The sequence below is a fragment of the Phoenix dactylifera genome, chromosome 5, assembly GCF_051530095.1.
Source record: "Phoenix dactylifera cultivar Ajwa chromosome 5, Ajwa_hap1_PhDact_Kaust_v1.1, whole genome shotgun sequence".
NCBI lineage: Eukaryota > Viridiplantae > Streptophyta > Magnoliopsida > Arecales > Arecaceae > Phoenix > Phoenix dactylifera.
Genome location: NC_143194.1, coordinates 38,325,715 through 38,348,610, shown reverse-complemented (window position 1 = coordinate 38,348,610; position 22,896 = coordinate 38,325,715). Strand labels below are relative to the sequence as shown.

The 22,896-nt window shown below is 44.9% G+C and overlaps 2 protein-coding genes across 2 annotated transcripts; both read left to right on the top strand.

The window, feature by feature from the left end:
- Positions 1-9,644: 9,644 nt before the first annotated feature.
- LOC103709746 (V-type proton ATPase subunit F-like) lies at positions 9,645-14,667 on the top strand. Its single transcript, XM_088722768.2, has 5 exons — positions 9,645-9,777; positions 10,083-10,165; positions 12,022-12,103; positions 12,688-12,770; positions 14,288-14,667. The coding sequence occupies exons 2-5, from the start codon at positions 10,103-10,105 to the stop codon at positions 14,450-14,452; spliced, it is 393 nt and encodes a 130-aa protein (XP_088578894.2). The 5' UTR covers positions 9,645-9,777; positions 10,083-10,102; the 3' UTR covers positions 14,453-14,667.
- A 2,864-nt stretch (positions 14,668-17,531) lies between these two features.
- Positions 17,532-19,755, top strand: LOC103709745 (group 2 truncated hemoglobin 3-2-like). The gene is made up of 4 exons (XM_088722766.2): positions 17,532-17,766; positions 17,839-17,969; positions 19,255-19,399; positions 19,499-19,755. Exons 1-4 carry the CDS (start codon positions 17,627-17,629, stop codon positions 19,593-19,595), a joined length of 513 nt encoding a protein of 170 aa, XP_088578892.2. The 5' UTR covers positions 17,532-17,626; the 3' UTR covers positions 19,596-19,755.
- Positions 19,756-22,896: the final 3,141 nt, after the last annotated feature.

The following is a 22,896-nucleotide window of genomic DNA, read 5'->3' as shown; positions in this document are numbered from 1 at the left end:
GATAACTTCGTGAAAATAACCAAAACTTAAGGATGACTAAAATTTTTATTTACTTTTAAGACTGCTTTTTATGTCTAAGAAAAAAAAATTGCTTCAAATGTCGCCTCCTAGTCCAACTCCCTCCCAGATCAACTATTTGAAACCATAAAACTCTTCCCTTCCTTGGTCAGCTTGTTCAAACAAAGACTCTCTCTTTCTAAAATTTCAAGTTAAACTAAACCACATCGACTATAGGTTGGAATTTTGAGCTGGGCTTTAGCTTATCTTAATTGAATATTTGATTTTAGGGCCATACTTTTATATACGTAGTACTTTATCCTTATTTCATTACCTCTCTTTCTTTATCCCATCCACTAGATTATATCAGCTCTTGATTTTATCCCTCATTATAAGGCACAATCCTTTCCGCTACTCAACCGATGTGGGACTAAATCCCGAGCTCTCTTCTGCCTCTCAATACTAGCTCCCCTAGCAGGAAGGATTCGTGCGGAGGAGTTTCTGGGGAGCCCTTCCTCTTGCGCCATCTGTTAGAGCAGAAAATGGAGCTGCGTCCCAACGCAAGGTATTGTCCATTTTGGAAAAGTATGTACGTGGTTTACATCGTGCGCAGCTCGTACACGGTAATTTTTTTTCTCACGGCTTTGTCCCACAAGGGGCACCTTGACTAGGAAGGAGAGTGCTGGAGCAGCTCAGCCTGGCTAGAGCAAGGTATTGTCCGCTTTGGGGGAGTACATATGTGCTTTACATCGTGTGCAACTCGTGCACAGCAATTTCTCTCCCACGGCTTTGTCCTACAAGGGGCGCCTTGCGAGGGAAGGGGTGACCCCTCCTTATAAGGCATAATCCTTTCCGCTCCTCAACTGATGTGGGACTAAAGTTCTGAGCTCTCCTCCCTCGAAACTTCTCCGTACGAATCCTTCTTGCTAGGGGGGCTAGCATTGGGGGCGGAGGAGAGCTCGGGACTTTAGTCCCACATCGATTGAGCAGCGAAAATGATTATGCCTTATAAGGAGGGGTCACCCCTTTCCTCGCAAGACGCCCCTTGTGGAATAAAGTCGTGAGGGAAAAATCGCCGTGCACGAGCTGCGCATGATGTAAAGCACGTGCGTACTCGTCCAAAGCAGACAATACCTTGCTCTAGCCAGGCTGAGCTGCTCCAGCACTCTCCTTCCTAGTCAAGGCATCCCTTGCGGGACAAAGCCGTGAGGGAGAAATTGCCGTGTACGAGCTGCGCACGATGTAAAGCACATGCGTATTTTTCCAAAGCGGACAATATCTTGCTCCGGCTGAGCTACTCCAGCACTCTCTATCTGTAAGGCGTCTTTTAAAAGACAAAGCCATGAGGAGAAAATTGCCGTGCACGAGCGGCACACGATGTAAAGCACGTGCGTACTTTCCCAAAACGGACAATACCTTGCGCTAGGACGCAATCTTATTTTCTGCTCTAACATATGGCACTAGAGGAAGGGCTCCTCCGAAAGTTTTCCGCGCGAATCCTTTCTGCTAGGGAAGAATCGCAGGACGACCTCGGGAAGAATCGCAGGACGACGAAATATCGACTTGGCGCGAAATTCCCTCGATTAAGGTCAGAATGCCCCGGTTCGTCGGGATGCCGCGGCTATAGGGATACTCAAGACGTCAAGATATGAGCACGGTCCTCTCTGACCACCTCGACTAAGGTCGGGATGCCCCGAGGGTCGACCGTAGAGAACCAGACTCCCTCGACCTCGGGAAGGCGCCGTGAGGGGTGGAAAGGGTGGCTCCACCCGGGGCGCCACGAAGTGGACCCCCGGGAGCGGTCGACGATCCCCGATCCCCGAAGCGAGCGATCCCTCGACTAAGGTCGGGATGCCCCGAGGGTCGACCGTAGAGAACCAGACTCCCTCGACCTCGGGAAGCGTCGCAAGTCGGTAGAGCGTGCCCAGACCCGCCGACTTGACGAACGATCCCTCGACTAAGGTCGGGATGCCCCGAGGGTCGACCGTAGAGAACCAGACTCCCTCGACCTCGGGAAGAAGCCGTAAGGGGTGGAAAGGGTGGCTCCACCCGGGGCGCCACGAAGTGGACCCCCGGGAGTGGTCGACGATCCCCGATCCCCGAAGCGAGCTATTCCCCGACTAAGGTCAGGATGCCCCGAGGGTCGACCGTAGAGAACCAGACTCCCTCGACCTCGGGAAGCGTCGCAGGTCGGTAGAGCGTGCCCAGACCCGCCAACCTGACGAACGATCCCTCGACTAAGGTCGGGATGCCCCGAGGGTCGACCGTAGAGTCCCAAACTCCCTCGATCACGGGAGGCACCACAGGTCAACAAAGCGTCCACGGACTCGCCGACCCGACGCAAGATCCCTCGACCAAGGTTGAGGCGCCCGAGGTCCTACCATGGGTCTGAAACTCCCTCGACCTCGCAGAGAGCTACAATTCAATAAAGCCTCGCCAAATCCTCTCAACCTCGATGGGCGCTGTTGGGTCCGTGAGAAACCCGAGCCCCCCTTTAAGTCAAAATGACTCCGGAGGTCAACGAGGAAAGGAGGCAACCTACTCCACCACGCGAAGCGTGACTCGGAGAATGCAAGAGGTACATCCAGCTAGACGCCCTCCTTGTTAAATTTTATCTACATATTGCTGAGCAGAATCCCAACGTTGGAGTCTTATCTCGCCCCAAAGTCGGGCCTCTCCAATGGGTCGGCTTAAGATCGACCCCCTAATTACATTATGCAGGCTCCGTTCGTCAAGTCTCCGCAATCTGTACGAAGGCTTCATAAATTAGGGCCCAACTCGGCTGTTCTACGTAAACTCCGACATCTAGCTGAGAAAGTGGTCCCGACCACGAGTGTGTCAGCCAAACATGGATACCAAGGCAATTTTTGGAAATCCCAGCCTTGCTCACCGAGTTCTCGGCAGAGTCCGAGAACGATAACTACGAAAGCCTTCGACGATGACTTACTTATTAGCCCGCGCTCCCTACGAGGGGTTCGGAGTTAAGTTCGGAAACCCGACTAAAATCTCCGAATAGCAGCAGGCATAGACCTAGTCCGGTCTTACTTGAAGGGCTGAGGCCCGACCTAGAGGCCTTGGGATTTCCCTAAAGGCTAAACGTGATGACTTCCACGATTCTTAGATCCGAGCTATGGGACTTAGAGGAATTTTCTAAAAAACCTAAGACTCGGAGCTCCTTTTGGTTGGAATGACTGGAACCCGAGAAGGCTAAGATATAGCCCGGGGAAAGGGGACAACTTCGTTAAGCAATCCAAAAACTAAGATGTGAAGTTAGAGGTCGTCGAGGCAGTTAGCTAAGGCTCTAGCCTCGTTCGCAACAAAAAAGAAAGACAAACACATAATGATGAAAGTGTTTTTCATTAACAGAAGGCCGAAGGCCGATTACAAAATTGGAGGTCGACCATTTAAGAGCCGACCTCGGATACAATGAAAAAGAAAGGAAAAATACGCTAAGTCCTAAGCGGCGGGAGCAACGTCCGGGGGGTCGTCCGGCACGTTGATGATCTCGAGGTTTTCAGCCGGCACAGGCTCGGGGTCGGGGGCAGGGGCCTCGGGTACCGCCTCCGGGACAGCGTCCGTCTCGGCCGCTGGAGCCGCCTCTATGGTGCCAATCGCCTCGGCCGCCCCCGTCGAAGGCTCGGCGGGGTCTTCTTCGTATATCCCCGCCTCGGATGTCAAAATGGTGGGGAGGGCTTCCACGTCGGACCCCAGGCCCAGGTCCTCCCTCGGACGGACCGTCGAGAGGTCGTACTGAGGGCAGTACCGGCGCATCTGAGCCCGGAAGTTCTCGAAACCTCGGAGGAACCCGTCCACTATCTCCTCCTCCAACATGTCGCGGAACTCTTGCGACTCCTTGAAGAGCTCCACGGCATGTTCGGCTCGCTCGAGTGCCCTCCTCTCCCGGGCCTCAAGTTGCTCGATTCGGAGGCGGGAGACCCCGTCCTCATGCCTGAGGGCCGCGACCTCGGCCTGGACCTCCCCTAAGCGCGCCTCCGTGCCGCGCAAGGCCGACCTGGTTAGGGCATGGGCGGCCTTCTCCTCCCCGAGCCCCTCCGCCATAGCGAGGCGCTCAGCCTCGGTGGCCGCCCACCGAGCCTCGGCCGCGGCCAACACCGCCTCCAGCTCGGCGACTCTTTTCTTGGCCGGCTCTAGCTGTCGGCCGAGCTGTCGGACTTCTTCCCGACACCCGTGGGCGATGAACGCCAAGGTGTCGAGCTCGAGAATATGCTGAAAAGGAAGAGACGAGGGTATTGTGAGTTGAAAAGCACACAAGTACGCTAGTAACTCAAGGAAATTAAGAAGGAAGCTTACCCGGGCAGTGTTGCAGTAAGCGCTGCCAACGACCTCCTCCAGCGAAACATTCCGGAACACGGCCCGGTCCGCTGGAAGTACCGCACGCCGCAACATGGAGCGCGCGACCTCGGCATCCTGAAAGGCCGAGCTCCCCTCGGGAATAGGGGAGTCCGGCTCAACCGACTCTTCTCGGAAAGCCCGGGAAGAGCTCGGCACGACCGGGCCCGAGGTCCCGGAGCCGCTCGCTTCGGGGCCTCGAGCAAGCCCGGGTTCTGGCTGCTGCGGGGCCATGGACGACTCCCCCCGCTGGGCAAGGGGGGCAGGGCAAGGAGGGGCCGACGGGCCCGCATCACTAACGACCCGCTCCCGCCTCGGGTCGGCTGCAGGGGCCCCCGCCTCGGGGCCACTCGTGCCGGCTGAACTGGAGGCGCCGCCCGACCTCGCCCTCTTCCGTGGCTGGGGCCTAGCTCCCCCGACCTCGGCCTCTCGCCTCCTCAGGCGAGAGAAAAGTGATGTGTTGCTGGTCGGCAGGCGGGGAATATCTGAAATCAAAATTTCGTTAAGTATCAGACCAGTGACAGTAAAAGCAAAGAACGAAGAAAAAATAAAATAATGTAACCACCCTTACCCTCGGGGCGCGCCGAGCTCAGACCTACGCTCGCCAGGGCGTCCTCCCGCAGGAGCTCGATCAGGTCGTTGCCCCTCCCGAGGGCTCGCACGGAGTCCAGGGTCCTCAGCTCCCTCCTCGAGGGCTCGGAGAGCTTATTGAGGGTCTTCAACCGAGGGTTCCCCCACCTCGGGTCGAACCCCCAAGGCGCCTCGGACGCCAGGAAGAAAAACTTTCCCTTCCACTCATGAATCGAGGAAGGGGCACCCTGGAAGAGTGACATACCGCCCCGAAAGGCGAAGTATAGCCACCCTGCATCCGCCGGGTTCTTCTTTAACAGAAAACACCGGCGGAAGAGGCCTACCGAGATTGGGATCCCGTGCCCGAGGCACAGGGACAAGAACCCGATTATGGTCCTCCACGAGTTCGGAGCCAACTGCGCCGGGACGAGCTGGTACTCGGCCAACAGCTGGCTCACGAACTCGTGGGCGGGAAAACGCAGGCCAGCCCAAAGTGTCTCGCGGTAGACCGCGATCCGACCTGGGGGCGGCTGCATCACCCTGTCCTCCGGCCCCGCAGTTTCAAGATGAAACCCGGGCTGGAAGAAGAATCGGGAGCGGATCAGCTCCAACTCCTCCCCCGACAGGCTCGATCCCACTTCCTCAGGACCCAAACCCATTCCCACAGAAGAGCGAAATAAAAGTTAAAAAAAGCGGAAAATGGAAGCTGGGGAGGAGAAGAAAAGAGGAAACCCTAGTGAAAACAGGGTGAAAACCTACTGGACATCGCCGGAATCGCTCCGGGCACCGACGGCAAGGTTCGGTTAAGAAAGGAAGCAAGGGAGAAAGGCAACGAAAATAAGAAGCAGCCAAATAAGACCTTTAGGGCAACCTCGAGGGGTTTATATAGACCCCCCTGACGGCCCAGATCGATGGGGTCGGTTCCCATCCCCCGATCGGGTTGCGCCACGCGTCGACCTCGTAAGCCGAGGCACCGTATTCACTCCGGATTAATAAATCGGGTACGAAATTGAAGCGTTGTCCCGTCGGATCTCGGGGCCTCATCATGGGTCTGCAAAATCAAATCGTCTTGAGGAACGAACGGACGCCGCCCCGCTCCCCTCATTTAATAAGATCTGGGACACGTGGAGCCTCGATGTGGCCTCCACCTCTCCGGAATTGTGATCCAGTAACACGAAATCGGAAGCGTCCGACCTTGGGTCACGCCGCGTGTCCGTTTTAAACCCCGTAACGGCACACTCATTAATGAGCGAGAAGCCTCGATTACGGGATTGAGGCACCGCCTCGACGAGCCCGAGGACCCCCATCATTAATCCGCCGTAAGGCGATCCTGGCGATTCAAGAGACGCCACCTCCGCTTCAAGAAGCGTAATGATACGAGCTTCATCATAAGCTCACTGAATAAAGCAGCCTCGAGACGCCAAAGGGCGCAGGTTTCACCATGAAAGCTCCGAGAAGCGCAAGGGGGCGGACGAGACTCGCCCCCCAACCTCAGTGACAGACTTTACTTCCCTCGTCCGAGCCCACAAGTCGCTCGAACTCGGAAGTCGGGGGGTAGTGTTGGGGGGAATAAGATTTTTTCCCAAAATGACATAAATACCCCTAAGAAGCCGTACAACTTCCGACCCCAGACGGCCGAAGTAGGCGTCCGACTTCGGAACGCCCGACCTCGAGACCTCCGACCTAAGAAAAACCCCGATGTTCGAGGTCTACTCTTGTCAGCCACCTACTACGGCCGTGCGCCTCAGAGGTCCGGCCGAGGACCATACCCTGACATTTATTGCGCATGGTCGCTGTAACCCTCCGGCTTACTCCATAATAAATGCGGATCTCCGGCTTACTCCACAATAAATGCGGATCTCCGGCTTACTCCACAATAAATGCGGATCTCCGGCTTACTCCACAATAAATGCGGATCTCCGGCTTACTCCATAATAAATGCGGATCTCCGGCTTACTCCACCATAAATGCGCATGGCTCCTGTCATCTACGGACTCTCAGCTCTCCACAGCAAATCAGCCCAGCAGAGTCTAGTCAACTATGATAAGTCTCCGATCTCGGCCATACCTCCGACACCAATGCAATAATTTGTCTGACAGCGTGCTAGTTCTGGTTATACGACGCCCTCACCGCCGATATCAGAGCAATGATTCGCCTGACCATGCGCCGACCTGAACAACATGCCGAGCCGTACTACGGCCTCGCCCTGTTACATCGCAGGTAAACCGACCCCCGCCTATAAAAGGGAGCCTTGGCCTCTCAGGAGGGGGTTGGAAGATTGATACACTCTACAGACATTATTTATCTCCCTTTCTACACTATTTGCCCCCTCCCTGACTTGAGCGTCGGAGGGCCGGCGCCGGAAAACCCGGCCACCGGTTCGTGTGCAGGCACCCGGACGGAGGACGCCGCCAACTGACGGATCGCCGCTTCGCCAGGAGGACCTGCCGCTTCGCCAGGAGGACCTGCCGCCCCTTCTCTCCGACTGCTCCAGACGGAGGACGCCGCTCGCCGACGGACCGCCGCCCCACCGTGAGAACTCATCGCCGCTCCCTCTCCTCGACTAAGACTGCCCCCGGGTCCAATTTCCAGCAACAGTCACAAATCGGCAAAAAGTCCGAAGCTTGCATGAACCTCAAGAACCATTTTTGCACTAAATAAAACACTGTCATGCATCGGCATGCACACAGTTACAAGCCTGCAGATGCGTCGATGATGATAAATTGCTTAATCATTATTAAAAAATGTTATAGTAAGTGGATAAATGCGAACAACATATATGAGCAGAGTTCCTCCAAAGAATTATTGGGAATGATACGAAAAAAAAAAAAAAAAAATCCAGCTTTTGTCATGGAGACTTCACAAATATGATCTTTTCCGACTGCTACAAGCATCCAAGAGACCAAAGTTCTTCATAGCCCAGAATGAAAAAGCCATCAATGAACGAGGTAGGAAACAAGTAGAGCCACAAGCATAAGCGCATAAGCTATCCCTTGGTCTATCGCCTTGCTGTCACTCGTCTGAGATGGTCCCATGGTTTGGCCATGGGCAAGCTGCATAAGCCCCGACAGGAAGAAGGCAACAAAGAGCAATGCATAAACTCTCACAGAACTCATCTCCTACTTGATGCAAACAAGAACAGCTTTAATGGAAAGGTAAATCTTTAACGCGTGGAAGCTAAGAGAAAAGGCTGGAAGGAGAGATGGAAGTAATGGAAAAGAAAATGTGGACGAAATTGGAGGATTGATGGAAGAGAGCTTTGATGGGCGCTTGTTTAAATAGAGTTCAGCAATGGTACTGTTTAGCTTCTCGGCCGCCTGGTTTGAGGCGATCAAAGGAGACTTAGGAGAGGAAGGTTGTCAAAATTTTTGTTTGGTCTGCCTCGGATGAGAACGGGGTCCATCGGAATCCCATTAACCTTAGTAACGGGTCAACTCTGAATCATCCGTGGGCACCATGTGGACTAATTGGACGCGGTCCATTCAAAACCATTTCAGAGCAAAATTATTGCGGGGCTTGAATTCCAAATTGCAAACAGTTTGGCCATTAAGCAACACAATTTTGGTATGGATACACCTACTTGCATGAGATAATGGCGTATGAAATATTTCAAAGGTGCATTATGTGAGGATCTATGTGGGCTTATATTTAGTCTTACAACGGTTATTCGTCAGAAAATTTTTGGATATTTATACAAAATTGAGAAATTCAAAAAATACTTCCTAGCTATTTTGAGTTGTTATAGATAATATTAGATCTGATCCAGCTCATGGCTTATGTAGACTGGAAGATACTGCAGCACAGACTTATTAAGGCTAACCATAAGCCGATCTATGTGTGCTTATGATAAGATTTGAAAGAATTTAAATTTTTGGACTAATTTCTTTGAGTGAGATCATTATGGGTTGTTACACATCACATGGGAGGGAGAAGAGGTTATCCAAAATACATATCACTAATGAACATAGGTGTTCCAAATCGCTCTCATGAGGCGAACTCAAGAACGGACTCCTACTTCGAGATATTTGGATTATGGTGAGTGACGAAGTGGCCTTTCAGACTAGGCATATATTTAGGGAGAGCAATAGAGTCGCGACTGGGTGGCTTCTTCTGTGGTCTCACTTCAAAGGCATTTTGTGGGATAGAGAGGAGGATTTGTCGGAAATATTTTGAGATTTATTATTTTCTGGCTTTATATTCGAACAGTATGAAGTGTCCATTGCCACGACAAAAAAAAAAAAAAAAAAAACCTCGAGAACGGAGACTCCCTTGTGCAAAAGATCGGGCCACGCCAAATTTTCGTACTAATATCTATAGTATAACATGGAAGAGGAGTCTAGCGCCCCTCAGATAGTGACACGTGTCTCTTCTCTGGTTCCACCACGTGTCCTCTTTAAATAGCCTCGGATGTGCCACGAGGTACATTACGGTCCGCAGAGACCAGGTCAAAAAAGGACACGTGGGAGATCGGACTCCCAGACGGCCAGACCCGAGAGTGGGGATCCAATTTTTGCAACATTTGAGAGCCACTCCGCATTCCGGCAAACACTTTGGTCCGAACCGAACCTAATCTTGCAGACCGGACCGCAGGCCTGAGAAGCGAGCCCGACCGCGGGATCAGTTTTCGGACTTCACGGCCGGGTAAGAAATCGGGCCGAGTCGGGGCTCAACATACACTTTCTCGGCCCGACTCGACCCGGCCTTACATAAAAATATATAAGTAATATGTTTTTCCTTTTTCTCCTAAATATACAAACAAAAAATCTCCTCACAGCGTCGCTCGCCCCAACGGCACCACTCTTGCGGTCCTCCTCCTCCTCCGCCGCCCGCCCGATCGATCGATCTCGATCCCGTCACCAGGTTCTTTTTCGTCTCCAAAATCCTCCTTGTTCTGAGGATCGGTCTTTGGCTCCGGCACTCCGAGATCCCGATCAGGGTTCCAAGGGTTTCTTTCTTAGATCTGTGGGAATCTTGGAATGCCCTCCATCGAATGGTGGCAGCCAAGCCAGTTTTCGATCCCTTCTTCGTATCGGGAAATCTGTAGGGTTTCGATAACGGAGGCCATCCAAAAGTTGGGGCGGGTTCTTGGGGGATGGCCTAGAAAAGAGTAATTGGGGCTTGCCTCTGATTCTTGTTCTAACTCTAGTTTCTTTCCTTGTCGGTAGGTGTTTCTTGATTGATTGCGATGGCCGGTCGAGCTCAGATTCGAAGCAATAACTCGGCCCTTATTGCTATGATTGCTGACGAGGTATGTTGATGGTTCTTGATGCCAAGAGCATGAACTCGGTCTATTTTATGTCTCCAAATAGCTAATGATCAAAGAAACAGGGTTTTGTGGCGCCGATCAGAAGAAGAATTTAGGCATCCTGTTGTGTCTTTGTTTCATTCTTGTAACTATTATTCTCTTCTTTCTTCCCCCTCCGTGAATCTTTAATCCTGTGCAAAATTTTGTTATGAGATCATGTTAATCGGACTTAATAGGCTCCAAAGCGCCCACACATCATCTGTTATTTATCAAGTGTTTGGCTATCTCTTTAATTCTAGAGATAGTTGATGTTTTATTAGCTAAGAGGCATGAATACTTCAAATCACATGTCGTGTCTGTATATCTGATATTCTTTGGATACTTCTCATATCTGTGACTTATACTTGTACTAAGTATCTTATTTTTTAAAATTAGAAAACCCTCTGGATACTTCCAGATATATTTTAGATACTTTTCTGATTCCTCCAAAAATAATAAGAGGGACAATGTTGTAGTTTAAGGTGTTAATTTTAAAATATGAGGTATGGATTATGATTTATGGAATAATGACTAAATGATAAGGCTATAAAAAATTAATGCTACCATATAACGCATGGACTGTATTATTTTGATAGTCTACTCTACTTTATGGATTTTTTTATATACATAAATAGGTAATAGGTATTTGTGCACATGTATATGTGCATGTATGTACTTTATGGATTCTTTTTTAAGATTTATCATATCAGCATATTCTGTATCCATATCCATGCTTTGTAGCTTATTAGATATGTACTTCGAACAACTAATGTAAGAAGAAAAGAAGAGAGAGAGAGAGGACAAGCATTCTTTTAGGACTCTGAAATGTGGAAATTAATCTTGTCCGGAAAGATTGTGAACTTTCTTTATTTATTTCATTAACCATTCTTATGATGTAGCTTAGAAGGAAAACATCAAATGAAAATGATGAAATTAGTTTTTTATTTTAGAAAAAAAAAGGTGCATTTAGACTTCCTTTGAAGATAACCTGTTAAGAGGGGAATTGAATGGTGAATCTGAACCAAATATGATGCACAAAAAAGTTAAAATTGTGAAATGCCAAAAATTGGATATTAAATAAGATTCTGATGATCTTAAAATTTTTAAGAGGCTTAGCGAGACTAACTTATGGCTTAGAATATCAAGAGAGAGTATGTGCAAACATCCATGAGTAAATAAGGAGCAGGAGAGGAAAAACTAAGGATGTTTCACACTATGCAAGCTATATGCAAGGAAAATGCAATTTTGAGAGAATTCCAACAATTGATGATTGAGAGCATTGCTCAAGGGAGTTACTTTAGTAGGGAACCATACTTAAAGGATGTAGACATTGTAAATCATGTCCTGTAGGAAGTCATGTTAAATGACATGCATGCTTATGTCTGCTTACATATGTTATGATATTGTTTTTGTGTGCTGTGTTCAAAATCAACAATCTGTATCCATTCCATTCTTGGATGAGTTTAATCACATTAACTGTTCTGCAAGACCACATTACATCCATTTCCCTGTAGTTATATCATAAGACCTAGCTCTTCAAAGCTGAGCATATGAACTTTAACCAAGTCTCCTGGATACAGTCACCATAGATATGAATCTATATGCAGCTGTTATATTTCGTCTGAGATAGCATTTCTGGTCTTACTCTATGCATCAGAAGTTGTATAATCTGTGCGGCATAATGTGCAAAGGACTGCTGCTACTCTATGCAAAAGATTTTCTAAGAGCATGCTGAAATATTTGTTTCAGTTGTTGAGCTGCTGATATGATCTGTTGACTAGAGATGTATATCTGAAAAATGGACTCTCTTGTTGTTATAGGACACTGTAACTGGTTTTTTGCTTGCTGGAGTTGGCAATGTTGATCTGAGAAGAAAGACAAACTACCTCATCGTGGACTCAAGTATGCTAATATGCTTTTTTATTGTATTCGGCTAGCTTTCGGTTATGGTCTCTCGTTTCCTGTCAAGTTGAATTTCATTTAATTCCTGTCTTGAGACAGTACGTTGCTCAATGTCAAGCAATTTAAGTGTCTAGCCATGCGTACATGTAAGTCATAAGGGCACAAGTTGACCAGTAAGCTTGGGCTGCATTTCTAGTTGTTCTTATGATAATTCCCTTCCACCTTTAACATCTTTGCATTCATCCCAGATGTTAAAATTTGTCTATGTGCTAATGCTAACTCGATGCAGTTTGTCACCCTTTTTTTCTAACAATTTACATCTGATGGTCCTTCTTTTTTAAAAAAAGTTTTGTTGCACTAATTATTGCATGATTCGTAATCATGTAAGATATATTGTGGACAATATGCTTTTTGTACTTGTTTCTTTTTCATATGAATCTGGCTTTCATAGGTATCAAATGTTCTATCTTTAGGTTTAATGAGACAACTCCAAAGCCCAGACTCGAATAAATAATCTTTCTGATGCTCATCTAAGGATAACATTTGCTTGAATGATTAATAGCAACTTTCTTTCTGTTTATCAGAAACGACTGTGAAAACAATCGAGGATGCTTTTAAAGAGTTTACCACCAAAGAAGACATTGCCATAGTGCTGATCAGCCAATATGTAAGCTTTCATATTTGAGCACTTTATTAGTTGGTGTATGATTTTCTTTTTCTTCTAGTCACTATTGAACTTTGTTCGCCTGACATGATTTTTGGTTAGCCTAGTACATTTTGTTTAATATATCATTCTATATGATGCAGTAAAAGCACGAAACTGAGTAGTGTTTGGAAGTTAATGATCAAACTTGTGCATGCCACTATATTATTAAACACATCTTCGGCTGGCAGACTTAGAGTTGCCTTAAATTCTTGCATGTGAAATTTTTGCTTGTGTCAACTCAATGTCAACTCAACTTAACTTTACCTTAGCTCAGCAGGAAATTGTGTACTGCACAAAAAATTTGTACATACGAATCAACACTAGCAGAGGAGAGACGCGGGGGGGGGGGGGGGGGGGGGGTTCAAGGCGGGCAGTTGCCCCACTGAAAATTTGCAATTTCTCATATAAAAAAGAATTTTATGGAAGATTTCTGATATTGCCGTCGCTAATCTTAGAAGAGCAAGCCTAAAGAGTTTCCACTTCTACATTCTTTCTTGTATATTTGCTCCCTCGAATTTTTAAATTACCCTGTAAATCATAAATATGGAAAGTCGACGACTGAAGGACTTCAATTGTCACTGTTTAAAATAGGAAAAGAACTAAACATGCAACAATATCAAAGAGGAGTAGCAACCATGCATCCTTTTTTACCCCACATTTTAAGTATATGTTTTATCTTTAAGAAAAAGGAATGACACCTGAGATCTACTCGTCTCTCCATCTTTTGTAGGGGATATGATTCTTTTCTTTTTTAAAATTTTCTTCAATAATTTACTATGACACATTAATGTATTTCTTAACAACTTTGCGTAGCATCATTCGATTACAATTTGGTTGCAACTTTGGATTAACGGTTTGAACATTATCCCTTTTTTCTTCTTTTTTGTTTGTCATCGTTCTCATCTATTTATCTATTTTATTGATAACTTGCCTATTTAAGCAAACACCACTTTTATACGTAGCTTTGGGATTTAGTAGTTATTTGCAAATCAGGTTTGCACTTTTCTGCCAATAATGACAATAATCCTATATTCTTGGTGCCTTTTATTTTAGTGAAAAATAAACTGAGAGTTTATGAATTATAATGGTCCATTTATTAGGTTTCTACTAAAATGGTCTGTCTTATCATTTTAATACTTTAATAAGTGAAATGTTTGATGGATGTTGTGCCCCTCAAACAAGATCTTGGCTCTGCCGCTGCAAATCAAATTTACTCTACCGTTGGATTTGGCTGAACTTATTTTACTGCATAGGCCTGGACTTTCATGGACCCGAACTTTGTTTAGATCTTATCTCTAATTTTTGTTGACGTAATTTTTCCATAATATCATCTCAACTTGTTGAGCAACTGTTCAGACCATAAAACAGCTGAGAACTGGTTATCCTTTTCCAGAAGTCACTGGCGTTTCAGTGCTAAAATAAAACATCTGTGGCGCCACTGACAAGTTTCTGTCTTTCTTGTTTTTGCTTTGCTTCAGGTTGCAAATACGGTCAGATTTCTCGTGGATAGCTACAACAAACCTATTCCTGCAATTTTAGAGATTCCTTCAAAAGATCATCCGTATGACCCAACACATGATTCTGTTCTTTCCCGTGTGCGGTACTTGTTCGCATCGGAGTCAGTGGCATCAGGAAGGCGCTGAAACGTCTATTTTGCATGACTTTTCTTTGATACTTATGATCGGATTTTTTTTTATTTTTATTTAACAATCATATGAATCCCCCTTTCTTCGATGAAGAAATAGCGTATTGCCTACAATGGAGCTGATTCTAGCAGCGTTTAAATAAAATCTTGTCATTGATGCTCAAAAACCAATTGGAACGAGCAGGGCCGAAGGTTTTAGTTTGATGCTTGATATCTTTTATTGTCTATCATTCTCTCATGAACTGGACAGTCCATGTAAGCTTAGAAGCATGTCGGATTTGTTCTTAACTGTTCCGGTGTGTTTCTCGTTCACCACCTCAGCCTCGATGGGCCAAGCTGCTGGTAAAAGCAAGAGCCAAGCGGCCGTGCAGTTAAGCCAAGGGGCAGATCACAACTGACGTCCCGAAGCAGGAATACATGAATTTGCGGCGGCGGTGTCGCGGGCATTCTGCACCATGAGGTGTCTCCGTTTCTGCACCAACAATACCAGTCTCAGAAAGGAGGACGATGGTGCATCGGTTCTATAAATTTGAGGTGACAAAATCAGCCTGATAGCCAGATAGGAAAATTTCTTTTGGTCTCCTTATGTTCCCCGATCTTTCGTCGGTGAAGAATCAAGCCACGCTATGACTGAAAGTAAGAAGGCAAGATATTGCCGAATACCCTTGTTATTAATAAGATTACTGCTAGTGCGTTATGTGGCAAACCGCCTCTTTCAGTGGTTCAACAAAATCTTAGTTTAGGTATGCGTGAGAGACTGAGTATGAAGCATTTTGACTTTTAATCAAAAAATGCGCTTTATGAAAAAACAAGTGTTAATAATACTATTGAGAAAATACTGCTACTGAAAGATCAAAAAGAAGTATTTTCAGCAGAAGCTTTATGACCATGCTTCTTTTTTTTTTTTTGGTAAATATATGACCATGCTTCTCGCTGTACCTTAATTTGACTGTTAATAACGACGAATCCAAATCTCTAACGCTATCCCTTGTCATGGTCGCTCACAAAACCAGCCAATCTCCATCTGCCCAGTACGAGACTGAATGGTTTTGGTTGAGCTGCTGTCGGTTTATTGGGCACAACGTCGACGGCCGTCCTCCGCTACCCATCACCGCAGCCTACTGCCACCTCACCGGACCACCATGATCACATCCATCAATCCACCTTTTATTCTCCAATTTTGCCAAGAAAGAGGAAGAGAGAAAAAAAAAAAAAGAGAGAGAGAGCACTCATCCCTCTTTCTCTCTCTTATTTGTATCTTCTTTTTTTATCTCTTCTTCTTATTTCTCTCTCTAAATAGACCCATAGTTCTCAATATGGGTTTTGTTTACCTATTTTATGGATTTGAGCTGACCCTAAATTGCCCAGGTGTCCAGGCAGCCTGTCGGACCAACCACCCTAGCCTTATAGAGTATTCTTGAGACCCACAAATGATGAACTATGTAGAAAAAAAATATTTATTTAGAGTGTTCCCCCCCCCCCCCCCATATATATATATATATATATATAATGCTCTTTTTTATTTTCTGTGGGCCGAATAGGGCGATACTCGGTTCAATTGTACATGAATCCCAACCCACTCGCTGGCAGCTAGGGGTCTGGCTCCAGCTAAGGACCGATGCAAGAAAGAGGTTAAAGCCCTCAGCGACGAATGTCGGTGGCGGTTGAGAAAAAGAAAAAAGAGGCAAAACAAGGGATCTTTATTTTGATCGATTTTGCGGCTGGCGATCGAGATTTTGAAAAATGATTGGAGTGTTACCTCAGCACCGGAGGCGTCGATGACCCTATTTTCTGACGAGCAATTGTAGACTCAATGGAAAAAAGAGGGAGGAGAGGGAAAGAAGAGGTATTGTTTGAGGTGGAGAGCTATGGATATGGGGGCTTTCTCTTATAGAGGAGCCCTAGGGTCCTCACGATCTTAGGACTCCTCATCCCAGCCGAAACTGCCAGAGTGGAGGAAGACTCCTCTTAGGGTTGAAACCCTAGGAGCTCTCGGTTGGTATGTGAGCGAACGTATGGTTTGCCCCCTTTTTGGGCCGAGCTTGAGTCAATCAAATGGACCGGGCTCAGGCCTTCACATCTAGCATCTAAATATTGAATTTATAATCTGCAGCTGCTGGACAGCAGAAGGAATGGCCGCTTGGATGTGTCCCAGATTCATCCTATCGAAATTATTATTAATACATGAGATATATTTATTATATTATTTTGTCATTTGTAATTTTAAATAGAAAGAAAAGAGAGGGGGGGTGGAAACGGGACCTTTAATTTAATTAATCCTACCACAAAGAGTTGAATATATAAAAAACGATAAAAAGCGTCCGGAGTCTTCCATTAGAGCGAAAGCATCATTAATTGCTTTTGAAATATATATATATTTTTTTTCTAAAAATCCATCCTGACCATTCATGTCCACCGCACCTTCTTATCACTTTACTCCATGGATACTTTATAGAACGTCGACATATGCCTTCCACTGGAAGGTAGGCATCTCATCAGGACCAAGATTTGCCCACTGCATGCCAACATAGTGGAGATAATTTGGGCCGGTCTGTGTTAAATCCGGCGCATACTGCAGGCTAACATAGTTCTGCTCAAAGATGACTCGACTACAATAATTGATTGGATCCAAAAATGTACTGATGGCATGGAGGCTGCCATCCATTATTTTAAGACATTTGGAATATGCTAGACAGAGATGTCGCATTTTAAGTCAAGTATGTCTTTAGGAAGACCAATGAAACTAGCAGGCTAATAGAATTGCAGATTGGATGGTTTTATTTATGGTAAATTATTTTGAAAAATTTTTCTGAATTGTTAAGAGGAAGCTGCTTAGGGCAATATAAATTTATTATTTTTTTTTGACTTTTTTTTTGGATATATTTTTATTAAATTTATATGGGTGATCCGTTATAGCAAAAGAAATCGCCCGCTGTTTCATCCGGAAAGAATTCCAAACCGCTTGACCCACGGGAATGCGCAGATACCGCGCGCGCGCGCGCCCGGTTGACCCCAAGGAAAGCGTAGATACCAGGCGCGCGCAAAAACCACGCGAGCGCGTGGTCCTATAAATGCGAGGCTCGTGCTCGATCCTAAATAGGATTGGCCATCGCAACAACGGGCAGCTAAAGAAAACGAAAAGAAGAGTAGGGCTCTGCCTCGTCTCCTTGCAATGGAGTCCCTCCAGCGGAAAGCGTCCGAGTGGAGCGGAGTGGCCGCCAGCGACGCCTTCGCTATCGACGAGACCAACCTCTTCGAAACCCTCGGCGGTATCCAGCCCTTCGTCGACCTCTGCACCAATTTCTACACCAGGTTCTCTTTCCGATCCTTTCTGTCCCCTTTCGTTTCCTTTCTCTCTCTGATTTGATCTTGGATTCGACCTAGGGTTTTCGATGACGAGGAGGAGTGGTTCCGGTCGATCTTCGCTGACTCGGAGAAGGAGAACGCGATTCGGAACCTGTACGAGTTCTTGGTGCAGAGGATGGGAGGTCCTGTTCTCTACTCCCAGAGGAAAGGTAGAAGTCTGTCTTCTCTTACGATATGAGTTACGGTAGTCGGTAGATTGGAGGTTATTAGTGTTTCCTTAGAGGCTCGTCCCATTACATGACTGCAGTCCTGCTATGCTGGTTGACTTGTTCTTCAACTTGTTTTTTGTCCAGAAATCAAAACGCGACAAGTCGAGATCTTTTTATTCCTCCACCCTCTAAATTTCTCACCTTTCAGAGCCTGTTTGGGCTGAAAATCCTATAGAATTTTATAGAATTCTATAGAATTTTCAGCTCAATCATGCAAACAGACCCTTAATATTTTTTTTTTCTACGTCTGTTCTCATGGATTTGTTTGGTAGCCTACTGCTGCACGATTTTTTTCATGTTGATGATATAATTTTATTTTTTTTTATACGATAGATATGGGATAAATTATCCGTTTTTCCATTATTTTTATTAATCATATTGATATGCTTGGGTGTAAAAGAGCAAACACCAACCGTCTGCACGAGCAGGATCTATCGTTGGATGTCTCAAAGTTAAAATGGTAACAGTGAACTATAGCAGTTTTTCTTTCTCTCTCTCCTCAAATTGATTGCATTGTGGTTTGCGTACAACTGCAGTTTGCAATATCAAATTCTTGTTTAGTAGCATTTGGAATTTTAAGCCGATGCCCGGTGCAGAAATCTCTATTCTGCTTAATTTTTAACTTTTTCGTCCTGTTGATTGAAAACTTTTAACGGAAAGAAAGTTCTTTTGTGCCAATTCCCTGTACTTAGAGGCTTAGATTTTTGTCACCACACCCATTTTATCTTCAATATTGTTCCTTCGGTAGGTTGACAGTAATTATCTGTTGTGTTCGACTCAAGTCACCATTTTCAACAAAGCTCCCTCCACCATCCTCTCCACCTTCTACCTTTTGTAGGGATCTATGTTTCCTTGATAGCTTTTATTATTATTTTGATTATTTTTGGGATGTGTAACATAGTGAAATATTAATCTAGTGTGAGGAAAGAGAGATAGGGATCTTTATCTTCTGAAAGAAAAAAAGAAAAGAGAGTGTATCCAGTTGATCATAGTATTATAGAAGTCTCATATTGAAGGAGAAGAAATACAATATTGATATGGTGAAGAAGGTGAAGGAAGAGAAGAACTAGGATGGGAAGAAACACTGCAAATGAACGTGTGAAGATGGGATCTGGACCCAGGTCACCAGTACCAACCCTGCATACCAATTGTTTGTTGGTGTTACAACTTATTCAAAAATATCCTGCTAACCAAAATCTTACATACTGTGTTGCTCCTGTTGCAGGCCATCCTGCACTGATTGGAAGACATCGGCCATTTCCAGTCACGCATCAGGCAGCAGAGAGGTGGTTGCACCACATGCAGCAGGCTTTAGACACCACCTCAAGCATTGACCCAGATTCCAAACTCAAAATGATGAATTTTTTCAGGCACTTACCTGTCCACTTGGATTTCTTTTCTGAGATGATTAATTTGCTGGATCAGCATATTACCATTTGGTGATGTTTTACACCTCTTTTTTTTCCCAGGCACACAGCATACTTCCTTGTTGCTGGGAATGAGATGACAAGGCAAGGGCAAGGAGTCCCCTGCAAACATGCAACAAGCAAACCAGCTGCCGTGTAATTTTCTTTGTTTTTTTCCCCTTTTAATCTTGTTTGTAGACTTAATGTGATGATATCCTATATATGTGTACGTATTCCAACCATCAACATTTCAGTCTCACAGAAATTATGTATGCACATCTTTGGGAAAAATAAACATCTAAAATATATATTTGATTTTATGCTTCCTGCCTGGTTGCTTCTTCTCTTAATTATATTTTTGTCTGAGAGCTAATATTTTGTTTTCATGAGGTTACAATATTATCATGCATCGATTCATGTACCAAATCTTGGCATGACACAAATATGACCACCATGCTGCATGTCTACCATTATTTGGCCATGTTTCAGTGGTGATTCTGTTGTTGATGTTCTGTACTGCGGAACATTAATTGTTTGTCGTCTTAGCGAAGGAAATCCTGCAAGTTTAGCTTTCTGAGCTAGCTATATGTCCAAAATGAATTGCACCTCAGCCATTCGTTATATTGTAGATGTCAATCTGTTTTGTGTTGTCATTCCCTCTTAATAGATCCTTTCTGCAGTAATCTTCAAATCTTGGTTCCTTGACTACCTTCTTTCTTTGGAGGTAAGCTGTCTAGCTCTCCCTCCTGTTTGCACAGGCCAAAATCAGAGACTATACTCTTGATTGCTCAACTATATGCGCACACCATGTTGTGTGTGCTGAGAGAATTTGATTTGGGCTAAGACAGGTTTTGGTTAAAATAGTTGCTGTTTCAACTCAAGGATTAAATTGTTATTAGTGTAACTTCGCAAGCAGGGCTGTTTCAACTCAACAATTAAATTAAGCTATTAGTAGTGTAACTTCACAAGCAGGGCATTAAGGGGCTGTATTTGGTATGATGGTTCTGAGATTGAACTCCATGTTGGGAGTGACATAAAAGAAAATAAGAGAGCATGTGCAAGTTAGCTGGCTGAGCTTTAGCCATGAGGATCTACTCCAACATGCAAGCCTCTACTGGTGCTAGATCATGAGTGTGGCATGGGACATGGCATGTTAATTGAGGGTGTTCCAGTCTTCAAGCTACCTATTTGGGTTATAAAGTTTTAGCCTTTTCCTTGGCAACCACACAAACACAAAAGCTTTCTAGGTTGGGCTAAAACCTGATAGAGAACCTCAATTCGCCTATATCTCTCACCCATTCGTTAGCAAGGGTTTTAGGGCTTTGAGTTTACATTCGAAGGCCTAGAAATATAGAGCTTGCTCTTGCTTGGCGAAAGTTGGATTAGTGGGCAAATTCTAGGCCTACAAATAAGATAGTTACATCGAACCTTATGTAAACACCTTCAAATTTAGGTCTAAATCAATAGGTTTGCTAAACAAACTGTCGTTCACTTCTGGGATACGTGCGAAGTTGGTTGAGGCTAGGTCATGGGCCAAAACTTAAAGATATGTTTGGCTGCAAGAAAAATTGCTTGAAAACCATTTTTTTTTTTGGAATCTAGTTTCTTAAATTGTTTATTTCATTAGAAAATTAATAAATTTGGCAAGCTTATGACTAGTTTCCTGAAGAAACTTTTGTTGTCCAAGGAAAAACCATATTTTTTCCTTATCATTTTCTGTCTATTTCCTCGCAACCAAGTATAGCTTTATTTCCTTGGGATTCGATTGCAGCTTACTTTTGCTTCTTAGGAACCCATTTGGATCAAACTCATTCTTCTTATAAAATTGGACTGTAATTAGGCTACAGAAAATGGATGGACAATAAGGGGTTGACAAGTGTTGCTTACATCAAACCACGATTTAGAAGGCACAACCTTGTTGGTTAGCATGCACGGTAAGGCTACGTAATTTGTATTGTTTGGTTCTTGTACACTGCGGCCACCACTTCAGAAAATAAGAAGTGAATGAATTAACACTGGGTTGTGCCATGATACAATCAGCAGAAATATATTCTAGAGCATGCCATCACCACACCTACAGCTCAGAACTATAATTTAAGAAATCATTTAATGGAATATTAGAACTGTGTGTTACGTATACCTATTCCAAGACCTAACGTTTTCTTGGCAATCTCAGCTGACAAAATATTGATACAAATACTACTGAAAGCGAAGCTCATTCTATCGGCAGCCCACTTGTTTCCCGTTTGGAACACGCCAAAGCCAAGGAGTTAGACATACGTGAGAAGGAGAAATCCTACTTTTTCGGTTTTTTGGGCTACAAAATCGGGGTAGCCCTCCCGAGAAACAAGCCATTTGAGTCCCTTAAATTTGGGCAAAGCAGCTCAACCTACAGTGGAAGTCCATCACCCTTTGGAAGATTGGCATAAAGTTTAGCCTCACAAGCACCGTCTTCAAGTGTAATAAGGAGAGCACAAGGGGATGAATTTCTTGCTTATCGGAGCATCACAACCTGATGGACATCAAAGACAGCAGCAATCGAATACTCTACAGTAGGTTTCTAGTTGATGACCTACCAGTTGTAAACCCCATTTGCATATGATTGTAGCTGGGCAGCAGCATAACATGTTGGCATGCAGATGTACGTGTACTTACCAATAGAATACAGAGAAGGTCAATATGTATAATTAATTTTGGGGTGTTTTTTTGATACTAAGGGAGGCAAAACCCACTCAGGTCTTTATTAAAAGAATTAGTAATTATAGAAAAGATGAGTTACAGGAAGTAGAAAGTATGTCAGATCGGAACTACAAGTGTTAGTTGTAACCAAACAAACTCATGAGAAAGCAAAGAAGATAATAATCTATTAGCTGTGTATAAGTCAAAACAGAAACAAAAAGAAAGAATTGTGTCATCTTTTGAAGAGCAGACCAGCCAGCCAATTTAGCAAAATCAAGAAGATCTTTCTGATTGTAGAGTATAGATCAATCCTTAAACAGATGCATTACCTTCCAAAATACCTTTTGTTTTGTTGAGCTTTTGTAAAGAAACATTTTAGCCGGAGCCTGCAGATTAATTTTGGGGTGTTGAACTAAGTTAGCTAGAGTCTGCAGTCATTTTGAATAACCTACAAGCACCGCCGATCATCAGAATGTTATTCTTTTAATGGTAGATGTGGAAGCTTTTTCCAGCTGCTCTTGTTAATCTTTTTTAGATGAGGAGCGGCTCTCCCTTTCTCATCCTATCTCATCATGTGCTCATTTGCTATGCTTTGTTGAGATCATCCGCTATAAGAAAAGAAAAGGTTTCGGCTGCCACGGCAATATAAGCGCCCTCTTTGCTACGGCATTGACATAGTGCGAGTCTGAGAGAAGTTTTGCAGCGAAGACATTTAATTTGATGTTCAAAGAAAATTTCAGTTTAGTTGTTATATATTTTATATACACAACGGATGCGCAACG